This window comes from Heterobasidion irregulare, assembly GCF_000320585.1.
Source record: "Heterobasidion irregulare TC 32-1 unplaced genomic scaffold scaffold_04, whole genome shotgun sequence".
NCBI classification, from domain to species: domain Eukaryota; kingdom Fungi; phylum Basidiomycota; class Agaricomycetes; order Russulales; family Bondarzewiaceae; genus Heterobasidion; species Heterobasidion irregulare.
Genome location: NW_009258200.1, coordinates 1,687,785 through 1,701,720, shown reverse-complemented (window position 1 = coordinate 1,701,720; position 13,936 = coordinate 1,687,785). Strand labels below are relative to the sequence as shown.

Genomic DNA, 13,936 nt, shown 5'->3' with positions numbered 1-13,936 from the left:
ATGATATGACCGTCCTAGTACTGTGCGTGTGAGTAGAAAGCCAAGCTGCGTTGTCCTGCGGATGGTTAAGCTCCAGTTCGTCGGTGTCCTCGTAAACGTCTAGTGCGTCATGATCAAGCGGATGATTCTCCGAGTACTCGATGATAGGACTTGACCGTGATCCGGCCAAGCTACAATCATCATGCAAGATGTTTTCCTTGTTTCTATCGTCAGCGCCAGAGAGTAAGTTTAAGTGTTCTGTGAGTCCATGATTTGACCCTGGCTCGGAGGAAAAGCGATCTATTGTTCGAGTTACTCTTAGCGCTTTGCAACAGAAAGTCCACTTTTCAAATACCTGAAACCTGTTGACGAGATTGTAAAATCGTTTGTGGAGGAGTGAGATCTGAACTACCGGCTTTCCCTCGTATTTGAGTGGTCTTTTGCGGTCAGAAGGTGTCAACTCAAAGTAATATAAGTGAATACCTTTGTATCGCAAAGTACTTTCGTGGCCTCACGAGACCAAGAAGACGGCTTCTGCAGTGTGTTTGAATGATTCATACTAGTCCGCATAGGAAGACCTGCGAGGTTGCTGGCCATCAGAACTCGACTTCTAGTATTCGCATGAATGACTAGTATTTATCTGTTAGTGCAAAACAGAGCCATTTCAAGGAATGCTTTACAGTCTATGGTATCCAAGGCCTGCAGGACTCTCGGCGTATGGTTATTATGATTGCTGTCAGCAGTCACAGAAGACAAGGTTCGGGGGTTTGGAACAGATGATGACTGAAGGAAGTTTGACCCCACTGTATGCGCTTGAGTCATATGTTTCATGCGGCTCGAAAGAATGTCTTTCTGAGCATGGGCTAAGTTGATGTCGATGGCACTGCTCTTGTCCGATGGGAGATTGGGATTAGGCTTCCCTGATTTTTTACGGAATATCTCCAAGCGTTGCCGCGTGAAGTGACCTTTCTGTGCTCGGCCATTCCGGTCTTTAGAGCGAGCTTTTGCAGCATTTCTATTCGACCGGCGGTGAGATGCATCGGATAGGGGAATATCACAAAAAAAACAGAAAGACAGACCTCTTCCCGCCCATATAGTTTGCTCCCGCCATGATGCATGTGCATGAGTGCTGGCTCAGGAATTCACCGCTTCGGGACGCTGAGAGAAGATCAGCGGCACGGAAAACCAAAACAAGCTCCGACTCACTCCGGCGCACTCCGTCTGCCCTCCACGTCGCACGCGGAATTAGAACACAGAGGCTCCGACGACGTTAGGGACTCGTTCGGCGTATAGTCGACAATGCTAGGTGGTCAGCCCGTGACCCGACAGACCCAGCGGGGCGACGTGGGGCCGACAGCGGCGACGATATCTACGTTCACGACGACACAATATGTTCGCACGCGCCGATTTTTCAGCTTGGAATCTTTAGAACAAGCTTGTCTTGCTATTAAGCAAGTAGTACGCTGTACTATAGTAGCTTTCAAATAGGCGGTCTTTCATTGAACTGCACCATATCCTCCTATCTGCTATGAATACCAGTATCTTATGGATTCAATTGTAGTGCTTGACACGTATCCCGCCCACCACCTCCTCTTCGATACCCTCTTCTTCACCTTTCTGCAAGTTGGAGGTACCGTAAGCGGCCGCCCTGGCTTTCCTCCAATCTCCCATGAAAGGTGCCTTGCCTTCGGGGGCATGCCGTGTGAATCCCACGCGCTGGAGGACAGGACTCTCTGTGAGAGGCTCCAACTGGACATCATCATCAGCGTAGCCAAAGTAGAATACGCCAAGCCTGTTGTAGCCCTGTTGATCTTCTGGAGGCTGAACGACACGATGAATTGCAGACTTATAATAATCTCCAGATAGCATTTCTAGACTGTCGCCGCAGTTGACGATCTGCGAGAAATGCGGGGTAGGTTTGTCAGATCGAAAACCTCCGGTCGCTTGGACGTGAAGACATACGAGAGCATTCTCTACGTGCCTCACCCAGCGCCATTTTCCATCTTCGTCACGAATCTGGAGAGCAGAGACCGGCTGACTCCATAGGATAGTCAAAAGGCCCTGATCTAGAACAGCCAATGAGTATGTATATTCAGTGGATTATCAATCCGAAATGATTACCTGTGTGTCCTTTGAGCCAAACGCCCTCTGTCTGTATTTCTTCGTCTTTCGGATGCGGGTAGCTACAGCAGTCTGTGATGACTGAAGTTTGTAGGATAGGAACCAGTCTTACTATATCATGAAACTGCCTGACTCGAGCTCTGGAATCAAGGTCTTGATATAGACATATTCCGGAACTCACAATTCGCATTGTTCTTTTCTTCGTAGCTGAATTTTTTGACGAGGGCGTCTTCAGGTAGTTCAAGCCCGAGCGCCAACAAGCTGAAAAAAGAAAAAGAAATGGACCATGCTGCCCGAACTGCACGGCGAGCTATCCACTTACCCTAAGAGCTCTTGTCCAACGTCAATATGATTAAATTTGATGAATGATTGTATCTCTGGGAGAAAAGGGCGCAAGGGGACCGGATGTACCGTAGAGTCGACGTTCCGATTGACTGGATCCTCATAAGCAGTAAACGCGGTAGAGTTAAGTGGCCTTTACTGACGGCGATAATGCTCAATTCGGTCTTTGACTCCATTGGCGATGTGCTTCGAATATTCGATATAAGTCCCATCGATACAGTTAGTTGGAAAAATACGTACCCAATATTGAGGGAGCTTGTATCCCAAGAAGGTGCCAGTTTTCTTGATATCGGTTTCGTACTGCTTCTTCTCCTCCAACTCGACCTGGAGAAGTGACATGGCTGCAATGTCAAAGATACGATCAACCTATCATGACGCGTTCGTGAATGAAGCACTACTTCTACAGGCCATTATGTAGTATGCTCACTTGCGATTTATCTAACCCATGATTCACGACGTAAAAAAAGCCCTGCTTGCGCATTGCATCACGGGCTTTGATAGCCCATTCTGCCCTTGCTTCGGGAGACCTGGCCTTTGCTAGGTCTATCGTTTCCAGCTCGGCCCATTCGACTCAATTTAGGGCGAGGTCATCATCAGTCAGTATATCGAGTAAATAAATGATGAACGCACGATCCACATTAGTGGGCGGCGCCGGCACCCATCGCAGAACTGAGGGAGAGGTCGTTGCAGGCATAGCCAGGCTGTCAGAGACGTGACTGAGATGTAGTGCTTGAGATACGAGTTTATCGCGGGATGATAAGTGTGGCGGAACAGCTGGAAGAGCAAGGCACGCCGAGGAGGGAGACAGCTTTGAAAGCACGCTTTATATGGGTCTTGAGCAATGCATTGGCATCGCAGACTGTATCATCGAATGCTGGTTCCATATGCCGGCAAGCACCACTCGCGTTCCGTGGCGCAGCCCTGTAAAAGACAAACGTCGTAACTTATGAGACCACGCACCAAGCTGTATGGGAGCACATCTGGAACACCTGACCACACCTAGCCTATAACGCTATGAAGCGCCCCGACCTATAGCCACCATGAACACTCGTGAGATTAAGGTCGTTGACGTTGACGCCGAGATCAGGCCGTAGAGGTATGGGTAGATGTCATTTCTGAACGAGACCTTCTAAACCAAGACTCCGCTGAGGGCTCCATTTTATCAAACGAGCAACGGTCTTCCGATCTGTGCCCGCTCTCCGATGCTTGAGGTAATCATATCAAGGTTCTATGGTAAAAAGTAACGCTACTCAGCGTGTTTTCGGGGCATTGCTGGTCAAAGCCTACAAAAGTGCGTCACTATCCGAACTTGAACAAAACACATACATCAGCGGGTCGACAATTTCACATATGGGAGGACTAGTTATAATGCCTGACACGGGCGCCATTCACGATCTCATACTCAATCCCTTGATCTGCATCTTTCTTCAGCTCAGAAACCCCGTAAGTGGCCGTGCGCCCGACCCTCCAATCATGCATCGTCGGTGCCTCGCCCTCGAGTTTCTTGGAGATGCCCTCCCGCTGTAAGACAGGACTCTCCAACAACGGACTCAAGCGCACATCGTCGGCCGTGTAATGGAAGTAATAGAGGCCGAGTCTCTTGTACCCATGTTGATCCTCAGGAGGCTGGATGACACGGTGGATGGCGGACTTATAATAGCCACCAGAGAGATATTCGGTAAAATCTCCACAGTTGATGACCTACGGCACGATCAGGCAAACACGAAACCAAAGATAGAACCATATACTTACCAAGGCATTGTCTACGTGTTTGATGAATCGCCATTTGCCATCGTGATCCATGATCTGCAAAGCAGTGACAGGTTGACTCCACAATGCTGTAAGACTGGTATGGTCTAAATCGATAGTGAATATAGAATAGACTCGGGACTGCAAGAAAAGATGTTATCAGACCTGCGTGCCCCTTCATCCAAACGCCTCCTGTCTTTGTTTCTTCATCCTCAGAGCGAGGGTTGCTGCAAAGCGATGTCAGATAAGTGATTGCAATGTTGGTCATACAGATTGAGGCCTCACTAAAGCATGAACCTGACTGCAAGCGTATTCAACGATCTGAAGCGACGATCTGATAAGAGCAGATATCAACTCACAGAAAGAGTGGTTGCTTTCGTCATAAGGGTGCAGGTCTGGTAGCGTATTCTCCGGAAGCTCAAGGCCGAGTGAAAGCAAGCTAGAAATGTATTAAAGCCGTTATATGTATGATATGATGTGTCGCACCTCTCGACTTCGTTCATGACCTTCTTATGAGTGAACTCGATGAAGTCTTGAATCTCTGGTAAGAATGGACGCAGAGCAGTAGGGTGCTCCCTCAGAGAGACGTCTCGGGTGACTAACGAGGTAATCAATCGTTGAACGTGGAAGCCATGCAGGTGATAATGAACATACAATTATAATGTTCAATTCTGTCTTTGACTCCATTCGAGATGTGCTGCAGGAGTTGATCGGCATAACTCTGTAGATACGAGTAAGTGTCTTCTTACCCAGTATTGAGGCAGCTTATAGCCGTAGTAAGTGCCTGTCTGCTTAATCCTAGCTTCATAACGCCGTTTTTCTTCGTCTGCTACTTGCTGGAACGGTACAGCAGCGATGTCGATCATACGGTCGACCTAATGTCTCAAGGTGAATACGAACTTCGCGACAGCAAGATACAATGATGGACTGACCTCTGCTTTGTCCAGCCCGTGATTAATCACGTAGAAAAAACCCTGCTTGTGCATAGCATCGCGGGCGATGATAGCCACCTCCGCTCGGCCCTCTGGTGTCTTGGTTTTGGAGAGATCGATGACCGCAAGATCGGCGAATTCGACTATCAGGCGTTAGGGTAAAGTCCATGCCGCCCAACTTCAAAGTCCACTTACTCTCCTGCTTTGTGACAGGTGCGGGGACCCAGTGAGCGACAGGTGGAACTGTGAGGGCAGGCATCGTGGTTGGAGGACCATGATGGAGTGAGAACGCTACTTATATTGTAGCGGCACATTCTGTCCCCGGAGCACAATGCTTGAGGCCAGTGACGCTCTGCGTGTGTCAAGAGGTCAAAGACAATGTCGTCATGAGATCCAAGGGCATGCAAAGTTAGAAGCAGGCGTACGGAATTAGTTTCCGAGGTAGCTTTTACTCACCAGAAGCACGATCCGTGTGTATTCCGAGTGACTGATTGGGGATGCGAGCACATGCGGTTATGAAGAAGACATTCGGCGGTATGATATTCGCGAATGGTGGTAAGATGGACAGCTCACTAGCCTCTAGGTACTGCGAAGATTTTACTGTCTAAGTTGTTGAGGTCTGAGCACATCGAAGTGCAGAAACTCGCCTGGCTTATGTCGGCAATGCTGAAATGGCAGCATAGTTAAAACAGCCGTGAACATGATTCTCTGGCACATCACTGAAAGGTTCCTCGGGAAGAGCAGTAGAACCTGGTGGAGCTGAAGAGACATGAATGCAGCAGTGAGCCAACATCAGGTGAACCGGGCCGAAGAGTGCCGCTCGAATTCAGTTGAAACGCGTCTGTAATACGACGCTACCCTGCACACAGCTGTCTAGACCTATCTGCCTCGTTGCAGGGCCCATTCATTCGCGTTTCCGGACAGTAACTTCGGGTTTCGAGCAACATGGACGAAGAGGGCGATATTGGATTGGTGTGTTCCTCGCAGGAGGCGTCTTCTTCCTCCCTGGCGTCTACTTCGGTCCTCAGCTCGTCCACATCGGATTTTCGGCGCGAGACCGACAGCGTTGTGATGCCCAAACTAATGTTATCGAATTCTCCACGCTCTCCCTCTTCTCCAGACCTGATACTCACGCCAACAAAAGCCACGAGAACTGTCTCGCGATCAAGAACGCTCCCGCTGAGAATGAGTCCAGGTAGGCGTGCCAGCATCCCCACGCTGGAGGGCGTATCTCTCGAAATATCCAAGCTGGAGCGTTTGCGAAGGTGGATATTAGGGCTGGCAATAGGCACTGCTATTCATCTCCTTTCTCGTCAATCTATGCTCATGCACAGTTTCCAGTCAACTTTGACCTTGACCTCGGCCCTGTCCTGACTTGTGTATTTCCGCCAGCTCACTTATTACCCTCGGAGGTAGAAAACATGTCAGTCGCATGTCTACCGCTAGTTCTCACTCGTATATATTAAAATCTGTCTTGGTATATGTAGAGCGTTTTCTGCTTTTCCCGACTCCCCTCAGTTTGAAGAAGGATCTCAAATTCATTCATTCAGAATACGGGAAAGCTCGTCCCAGGAAAAGCGCGGGTCATTGAGCGAGCCTCGCTCGACATCACTATCAGATGGATACATCTACGGCTACTCGCACTTCAGCCAGCGCAAAAATCTTTCTTTAAAGCGCGGTTATGAACAGGTGATCTTCCACGACTTTTTCTCAACATGCCGCTGACTTCGTGGAAGCGCTCTATCGTGATACTCAGTCACTATCCGTACCCCGCTCTATTCTTTCATGTCATATCGAAGCTAGGACCCTTATTTCACACACACGGGGACCCGATACTGGAAGTCGCGTGCCATAATATAGCTAACTGGTAGGCCAAAGTTGCAATTTTTGGTTATGTAGTCGGCCGACATTGCATTGGGAAGGATAGGCCCAGCCCTGCGCCTAGTACAACGATAGAACTGGGATTCCTTGGTTCAGTTTTCCACGCAGAATTACCCCTGAGCCTGGACGAGCAGCAGCTGAGCAGCACAGCCCATCTTCATAGTCAAACGGAGCAAGATACCCATGTGAGTGCCCATTATTGGATATTGCAGAGTTGACACTGAGCTATTCGAAGATCCTCGTCTCCGCTCCCCCACCCACTCCGCCGCCGTTGCTTCTGTTCGAGGCTTCATTCTCCCACTTATGGACCATTTGGGAGGTCCTTATACTCAGCGAACCATTGCTAGTGTATGGACCTTCTCCCGCTATGACAAGCCAGGCCGTCTGGTGGCTCCGCGATCTTTTTCGTCCGGTAAAGCGCCGCTTTCGATTCTCGTAGACATCAGAAATGAACAACGTTCTACAGATACCGTGGCCGGGCGATTTCCGACCGTATTTCACAATTCACGATAAGGAACACAACGCCCTTGTAAACAACAAGCGGCCGAAAGCTGGCTTATTGCTTGGAGTCACTAACCCTTTTTTTGAGCGTGCATGTAAACACTGGCCACATAGTCTTAGTCTCGGAAAGCCACGGTGAGTTTGTACGTATCGTGAAGCTTACGTTCATTTGACATATTCCGTACAGCCCAAAAGGTACGAAGAGTATGACTCCAATCGCCGCCGGTCAGTCGCCGGGGTGGAAAACCAAAACACACAAACGCTACACATTGAAGGACCGACAATTACTTCAAGAGATGGAGGACGCTGTCCAGAGTGGACCACAGGCCTGTAGGCGTTTGTTTTGCGCTCCTTGTGCTGATGTTAATGTGTCCTCGGTCAGTGGACACAGCCTCCGCAAACATGAGACGCCATTTCTCGTCCCGTACAGCCGCACTACTCGTCCCATTCAACCGCTATCTCAACACGCTCATCCCATCCCCTTCCGAGGCCTTGCACAGCTCGAGGTCGGACCGCACTCCACGCCTCAAGCCGTTCAACAACGTCAACTTCCTCGCGTCACTCAAAACCCACGGCACTCCATTACCTTTTCGGTCAAACAGCAAACAACGAGAGTTTTACGAGAGGTGGCTGCGTACCCCGGCATTTGGACTGTGGCTTGCAAGACAAGAGGAGGTCGTGGAGAGGGTTTTGAGGGAGAATGCCGAACGAGGTCTGGGAGGGCAATCATAGTAGAGCCAGTCGTAGTATGAACAGTTTTTTCGATGTTGTCCGAGGATGCGAAGTCCTGATCATATACCCATCACATTCGTCGGACAACGTACACGAAAATAAATTCATTGCATACATTCATATCGTGCAACGACAGACACGATGCATGACAGCATGCTAAGCCAGCTATCAAATGCTTGCTTTAGGCGCCCATTCGCGACGTTGACCGAGTCGAAGTCAAATACAGTACCCCAGCCTCTAACTTTGTCTTCAGCATGCGACCGCTATGACCTTCCTGAAGCACGAGGACCTGTTGTCCTCGGACTATCGGCCATACGATTCAGTCGACGTTTCTGGCGTGCAGATTGCGCAGAACAAAATAAAGAAAAAGATCTCACCAATGCACCTCGCTTCGCCGCGTCCATCGCCTGCGCGTTCTGCTCCCGTCTTACCAACAGAAATTGCACGCTTACGTCGAACTTCTCCCACTTCTCCAACCCGTGGAGAAGGATCTCCCACAGATCCTTGTTCTTGACTGACTCCCTCTCCCGCGTGCGCCACTGTCTCTGCTGCCACTTGCGCAGGTGCTCAGACGCGCCACGCATGACGTAGTCAGAATCTGTGCCAATGACGATGCACTGGAACCCCTCGGCGGCTCAGTCGCGCAGCTGCAACGCCATGATCGCAGAACGAAGCTCTGCGCGGGCGGGGGTCGCAGCAAACCCCAACGTCGACTCCAGTGGGAGCGATATGACCGTTTGGACATCGGGGCGAAATACGAGGCCACAGCCAGCGTGGGGTTCCTTCTGCTCGCTGTCGACGACGGCTCCAGCCGTGAATAGGAGCACAGAGTATTGATCTGTACCGTCTTTGTAAACCCAGCAAGGTGCACGTATAATTGAAAGGTTGATCATGGGCACAAAGAGGCTGGTGCCGTCGGTGATATCCTTCCGAAGGTTGAATTGCCTATGTGCATCCTCAATAGGAGGGCCGACGATGGTTGGGGGAGGCATCCTCTCTGGTATGGGCATGCGCGGTGTGGTTTCGAATATGGCGTTTGGAAGGTCTGGATTGGAGCCTGTGGCTACGATATCTGGGCATTGATGCTCATTTGCGAGGTCCGAATCGAGACGCATGCGACTGTTAAACAGTAGACTACTTATCAACTTGCTGTCAATCCTTGTGTGTCTGCGACGCACCTCTCAGTTCCATCTTCATCGTAGTCGTCTTCGTATTCCTCGTCAGAGTCTGCCTGACAATGGGCATTCGCATAACGTACGAAAACGAACGGGACATTCATCTCATCAACAGGAGTTGTTATCGGATTGAAACCCTTGCCCTTTGAAGAGGCACTGAAGCACCATTGTTTGAGATCGCGCGGTTCGCCTGAGGGGTCAGGAAACATAATTGCGTCTTTAATTTTCTGCCAGCCTTGAACCCCGCCACAGCCTTCCAATGGGCCGCCTCCGACGGCTTTGATGAAATTTAATCGCTTCCTGTCCACTGGCTCAGATTTGACGAAGTTGACCTTGACCACTCAGAGATCCTAGAACCCCAAAGCTTTCTGTCATTCTGATAAATTCAATGGAACATTACTAACCCCAGAGCCGTAGGTGTACCACAAAGGTGCAATGCGACCATCCATCATCGCCATTTTTCGGTAACGTCCATGCTGACCCCAGATATGGCCGAGATTGATAGACCTTTCGTCAACAAGTTCAACAGTATCAGGCAGGACCTCTTGACCTACAAGGCCAGCTTTGTCAAGTAACGTGCCAACGCGCATAGCAGAGAGTTCATGTTCGTCGTCTTCGAACGATCCAGGAGGACCAGGGCGAAAAGCAAACTCGTGAAGATGCTTATTCCGCTAGCCAAAGCCGAATTGAATTGAATGATGAAGACGGCCAAAGCGAGACGTAGCAGGAATAGAAAATGTGCGGGTAGCGAGAGGGTCGTGTGATCCTAGAAGCTCAAGGCAGAAAATATAGCTCGTCGTCCGAGTATTGTTGGCAGAAGTCATCCCAGTTTTTCCAAGCAAAGAGTCGTCGCTTATTAGACAAGAACAAAAAGAGAGTCCCCAGGCCCGAGATCTCCTAGCTCTCAGAACCGGTGGAAGCAAACAGAAACCAGGGTAAGATCACTACAAAACAAGGTGGTGCCAGCGAGCGCTTGAGCCGTTTGCTTGTGTTAACAAACAGACACAAATAACGCAGAATGCACAGCCGTTCTTGATCTCCTTTATAGAGTCCAGCAGACTTCCTGATATTTGGACACTACGCAATAATTCGGGGGTCCCTCTTGGATCCGATTCATTGAATGTGTGCACAGCTCTCTACAGCCGTACTCTCTTCACCGGCCCAATTTTAGTTGAAGGAGAAGTCCAGACAGCCTCTAGTAAGGTAAGTTAGTTACGTCCAGGTTCAAAATCTCCAACACCTTGAGGGACCTGTCAATCAACCGCCTCCTGAGACTCAGGCGCGTAGTCATTTTTCAGGGCTTACGGCTGTCCATGTCCGGAACTTACCCGACCTATCGATAAGTAGTCGAACACTTGATGCAGAATTCTCACAGTGCCCGCCCTTGTTCGCATTTACTCCTCATACTTCCTCGCAACTTGCCAACACCGGTGAGTCTCACAAGTGTCGATTCCAACAGATTCTAACCCCACACAATTGCCCCCCAGAATACCTTGGAACTTAGGATTTATCGATCTTGATCATGTCCGATCCCTCCATCTCCATCCTTTCCTTCAAACCGGACAACCCGTGTAACACTTCGCTCGTTAACGAAGAAGGAGTAGAAATTTATGCCGTGCATACTGATTTTGCCGACGAATTGAAGCCTACAACTCGTGTAAATGACGCGTATGGCAAATGTATCGCGGAATGGGTCTGGCGGGATGTCCGCTCCGACCTGCTGACCTTCAAAGACAAGCCGCAGATTCCCGCTAGTGCATGGCTGCATAAGTCGCTCATTCCTTTCAACAGGTGCGGCCCTTTCGTAAAGGATCGTCGTTACCCCTCTTTTAATTTCTCTCAGCGATGTTACATTCGAGGACGGCTCCGGTCGGAAATACAAATGGAAGAACATCTCTCCTGGAGTCTACCCCCAGGTCAGTAGCTCACCATTGCGTGCTCTGCCGCTGCTCGAACGAACATCTGAAAACTTCATTCCCCATTCATTCAAAGCTCTTTTCCGGCGAGTCGAAAAACCAGCCAATCGCACGCTTTCAGCGGGCGCTGAAGGACCCCCAAGGGGTCAACCGCCCTGTTCTGCGGTCAGCACAATTGCTTCTTGACGCACGCGCGGACGAGATCCGGGACATGGTTGTTGTCTCGTTTCTCATTCTCGAGCGCCGGCGGCGGGAGTCCTCAATAGAATCGGACAGCCGTGCGTCGGTAATGGCCGTGTCCGTGTCAATGGCAGGCTCCTTGGCCTCCGGCAGTTTCTGATGAACGTACGTCATGTTGGTGCGCATTTGCTCGAGGAGTCTCAACGGCAGCCTTCTTTTTTCCGCATAGTCTCCGTCGGGCTCCTGTTTCCCGGTGTCTTCGACCTTTACTTACTTGCGAAGTCTTTCAGCCTCATAAGTATCAAATCATATCACCAATCATTTCAGATTTCAAACATCACCCGGTTCTTGTAATCTCTATTTAGGTTAAGTTTATTTGAGACAATAGACTGTATCTGAAGTGCACTTTTCTCTACACTTAAATCTTCAGTAAATTTCTCTTGCCCAGGAACAGTGTGGAAGCACTGCCATAACTAAGCTCCTCTGTATACCCCTAAGGCCTCGTTTGAAATGATTCAGGGATCTGCTGAAGCAAGATCAATTTGAACAGAGAATCGGCTTGCAACTAAACCAGAACAGAATCAATATGAATTACCAAACTCACCTGTATCTCAGCTTCCAAGCTGAACCAGAGTTGAGTGTGAAAATTTTAGCATCAATTCAGCATGTTGAGCCGAATCTGTGCCAAACCAGATATTATATAATCATCACTAGACCCGATCGACTCTGAAGCCTCGCACTATGTGCGCCGCACGGTTTTTCCCGGGATAAACCATGGATAAAACCATGGATATAAATAAAGTTTTTGTTTGGGTTTATTCACAGGAATTACCGAAACAAAAACTTAAAGCTTATCCAAGGTTTTGTCCCAGGACAAAACTGTAACATAACCTTATGTTTAAGCCCAGACATTTTGTTTAAGTTTGCCCTACAGTAAATCCTGGGATAAAACTCTGGATAATCTTTAACTCTTATGTCACAGAATTTATGTCACACATAAAAAATTGCAAATAATACCATGAAAATCAGTGATTAATTCAGTGTTCATTACACAGCCCTTTGGGCACTGCCTAGTACCAAATGTTAGATAACCTTTTTATCCACAACATCTCTTGACCAACCTCAATAAACATGGCCTTCTGCAAAGACCACCTTGCTATAGAGAGTTTCCTAAAAAAAACAATGTGTAATTGTAAATACAAAGTGAAGCAGCATGGACAAAATTAGAAAAGTGACAAACAAGAATCATACTAGCAATCACAAATCATTAAGGCAATACAAGGGCTAGCCCATAGCTAAATTCATTGCAATAGTGTCTAGTCTTAGAAAAATAGGGATTGTTAGTATCAAATCAAAAAATCAAAAAAAAAATAGTGAGCTGTGCACATTGTCTAATCCTCTAATGATCTATTAGCCACTGGAATAATTGTTTTTTGTAACAAGTGGCAGACACTGCAACAAACCACTGTTGTACCCAGTGCCAAATGTCTGACACTGTGACAAACCACTATTGCACCCTGTGCCAAGTATCCAATGCTGTGACAAACCACTGTTGCACCTTACACCAGGTGTCCAATGCTATAACAAACTACTGTTGCACCCCATGACAAGTGTCCGAAGCTATGATAAACCACTGTTGCATCCCATGACAAGTGTCCAATGCTGTGACAAACCACTGTTGCACTATTGGACACTTGGTGCAGGGTATGATAGTAATTTGTCACAGCTTCAGACACTTGTCATGGGGTGCAATAGCAGTTTGTCACAGCTTTAGACACTTGTCATGGGGTGCAACAGTGGTTTGTCATAGCATTGGACACTTGGTGCAGGGTACAACAGTGGTTTGTCATAGCATTGGACACTTGGTGCAGGGTATGACAGTGGTTTGTCACAGTATTGGGCACTTGTTATGGGGTGCAACAATAGTTTGTCATAGTGTCAGATACCTGGCACAGGGTGCACTAGTGGTTTGTCACAGCATTAGACACTTGGTGCAGGGTGTAACAGTGGTTTGTCACAGCATTGGACACTTGTCATGGAATGCAACAGTGGTTTATCATAGCTTCGGACACTTGTCATGGGGTGCAACAGTAGTTTGTTATAGCATTGGACACCTGGTGTAGGGTGCAACAGTGGTTTGTCACAGCATTAGACACTTGGTGCAGGGTGTAACAGTGGTTTGTCACAGCATTGGACACTTGTCATGGGATGCAACAGTGGTTTATCATAGCTTCGGACACTTGTCATGGGGTGCAACAGTAGTTTGTCACAGCATTGGATACTTGGCACAGGGTGCAATAGTGGTTTGTCACAGTGTCAGACATTTGGCACTGGGTACAACAGTGGTTTGTTGCAGTGTCTGCCACTTGTTACAAAAAACAATTATTCCAGTGGCTAATAGATCATTAGAGGATTAGACAATGTGCAC

At 48.6% G+C, this 13,936-nt stretch overlaps 7 protein-coding genes across 7 annotated transcripts; 2 read left to right on the top strand and 5 right to left on the bottom strand.

The window, feature by feature from the left end:
* Nucleotides 1–297: 297 nt before the first annotated feature.
* Nucleotides 298–1,090, bottom strand: HETIRDRAFT_163413 (uncharacterized protein; the record flags this gene model as incomplete). Its single annotated transcript, XM_009547000.1, has 5 exons — nucleotides 298–341; nucleotides 392–416; nucleotides 463–608; nucleotides 660–994; nucleotides 1,059–1,090. The coding sequence occupies 5 exons, from the start codon at nucleotides 1,088–1,090 to the stop codon at nucleotides 298–300; spliced, it is 582 nt and encodes a 193-aa protein (XP_009545295.1).
* Nucleotides 1,091–1,530: 440 nt separating this feature from the next.
* Nucleotides 1,531–2,781, bottom strand: HETIRDRAFT_315947 (uncharacterized protein; the record flags this gene model as incomplete). The annotated part of the gene is made up of 6 exons (XM_009546999.1): nucleotides 1,531–2,045; nucleotides 2,101–2,162; nucleotides 2,266–2,361; nucleotides 2,423–2,534; nucleotides 2,586–2,628; nucleotides 2,683–2,781. The coding sequence occupies 6 exons, from the start codon at nucleotides 2,779–2,781 to the stop codon at nucleotides 1,531–1,533; spliced, it is 927 nt and encodes a 308-aa protein (XP_009545294.1).
* An 893-nt stretch (nucleotides 2,782–3,674) lies between these two features.
* HETIRDRAFT_152691 (uncharacterized protein) lies at nucleotides 3,675–5,382 on the bottom strand (the record flags this gene model as incomplete). The annotated part of the gene is made up of 10 exons (XM_009546998.1): nucleotides 3,675–4,143; nucleotides 4,195–4,298; nucleotides 4,357–4,418; nucleotides 4,477–4,492; nucleotides 4,551–4,630; nucleotides 4,678–4,789; nucleotides 4,846–4,888; nucleotides 4,941–5,066; nucleotides 5,124–5,266; nucleotides 5,319–5,382. 10 exons carry the CDS (start codon nucleotides 5,380–5,382, stop codon nucleotides 3,802–3,804), a joined length of 1,092 nt encoding a protein of 363 aa, XP_009545293.1. The 3' UTR covers nucleotides 3,675–3,801.
* Nucleotides 5,383–6,206: 824 nt separating this feature from the next.
* On the top strand, nucleotides 6,207–8,237 carry HETIRDRAFT_126344 (uncharacterized protein; the record flags this gene model as incomplete). Its single annotated transcript, XM_009546997.1, has 9 exons — nucleotides 6,207–6,411; nucleotides 6,465–6,546; nucleotides 6,611–6,812; nucleotides 6,860–6,990; nucleotides 7,051–7,189; nucleotides 7,240–7,416; nucleotides 7,471–7,640; nucleotides 7,693–7,835; nucleotides 7,888–8,237. The coding sequence occupies 9 exons, from the start codon at nucleotides 6,207–6,209 to the stop codon at nucleotides 8,235–8,237; spliced, it is 1,599 nt and encodes a 532-aa protein (XP_009545292.1).
* A 249-nt stretch (nucleotides 8,238–8,486) lies between these two features.
* HETIRDRAFT_107144 (uncharacterized protein) lies at nucleotides 8,487–8,821 on the bottom strand (the record flags this gene model as incomplete). Its single annotated transcript, XM_009546996.1, has 2 exons — nucleotides 8,487–8,540; nucleotides 8,615–8,821. 2 exons carry the CDS (start codon nucleotides 8,819–8,821, stop codon nucleotides 8,487–8,489), a joined length of 261 nt encoding a protein of 86 aa, XP_009545291.1.
* Nucleotides 8,822–8,872: 51 nt separating this feature from the next.
* On the bottom strand, nucleotides 8,873–10,002 carry HETIRDRAFT_107143 (uncharacterized protein; the record flags this gene model as incomplete). The annotated part of the gene is made up of 3 exons (XM_009546995.1): nucleotides 8,873–9,356; nucleotides 9,416–9,744; nucleotides 9,817–10,002. 3 exons carry the CDS (start codon nucleotides 10,000–10,002, stop codon nucleotides 8,873–8,875), a joined length of 999 nt encoding a protein of 332 aa, XP_009545290.1.
* Nucleotides 10,003–10,780: 778 nt separating this feature from the next.
* Nucleotides 10,781–11,954, top strand: HETIRDRAFT_458575 (uncharacterized protein). The gene is made up of 5 exons (XM_009546994.1): nucleotides 10,781–10,842; nucleotides 10,900–11,203; nucleotides 11,256–11,328; nucleotides 11,405–11,673; nucleotides 11,738–11,954. Exons 2-4 carry the CDS (start codon nucleotides 10,935–10,937, stop codon nucleotides 11,666–11,668), a joined length of 606 nt encoding a protein of 201 aa, XP_009545289.1. The 5' UTR covers nucleotides 10,781–10,842; nucleotides 10,900–10,934; the 3' UTR covers nucleotides 11,669–11,673; nucleotides 11,738–11,954.
* Nucleotides 11,955–13,936: the final 1,982 nt, after the last annotated feature.

Coding starts and splice junctions, on each gene's coding strand:
- HETIRDRAFT_458575 (XM_009546994.1), top strand. CDS start 10,935: ATGTCCGATCCCTCCATCTCCATCCTTTCCTTCAAACCGGACAACCCG. Junction 11,204..11,255: donor TCGCTCATTCCTTTCAACAG/GTGCGGCCCTTT, acceptor AATTTCTCTCAG/CGATGTTACATTCGAGGACG. Junction 11,329..11,404: donor CTCCTGGAGTCTACCCCCAG/GTCAGTAGCTCA, acceptor ATTCATTCAAAG/CTCTTTTCCGGCGAGTCGAA.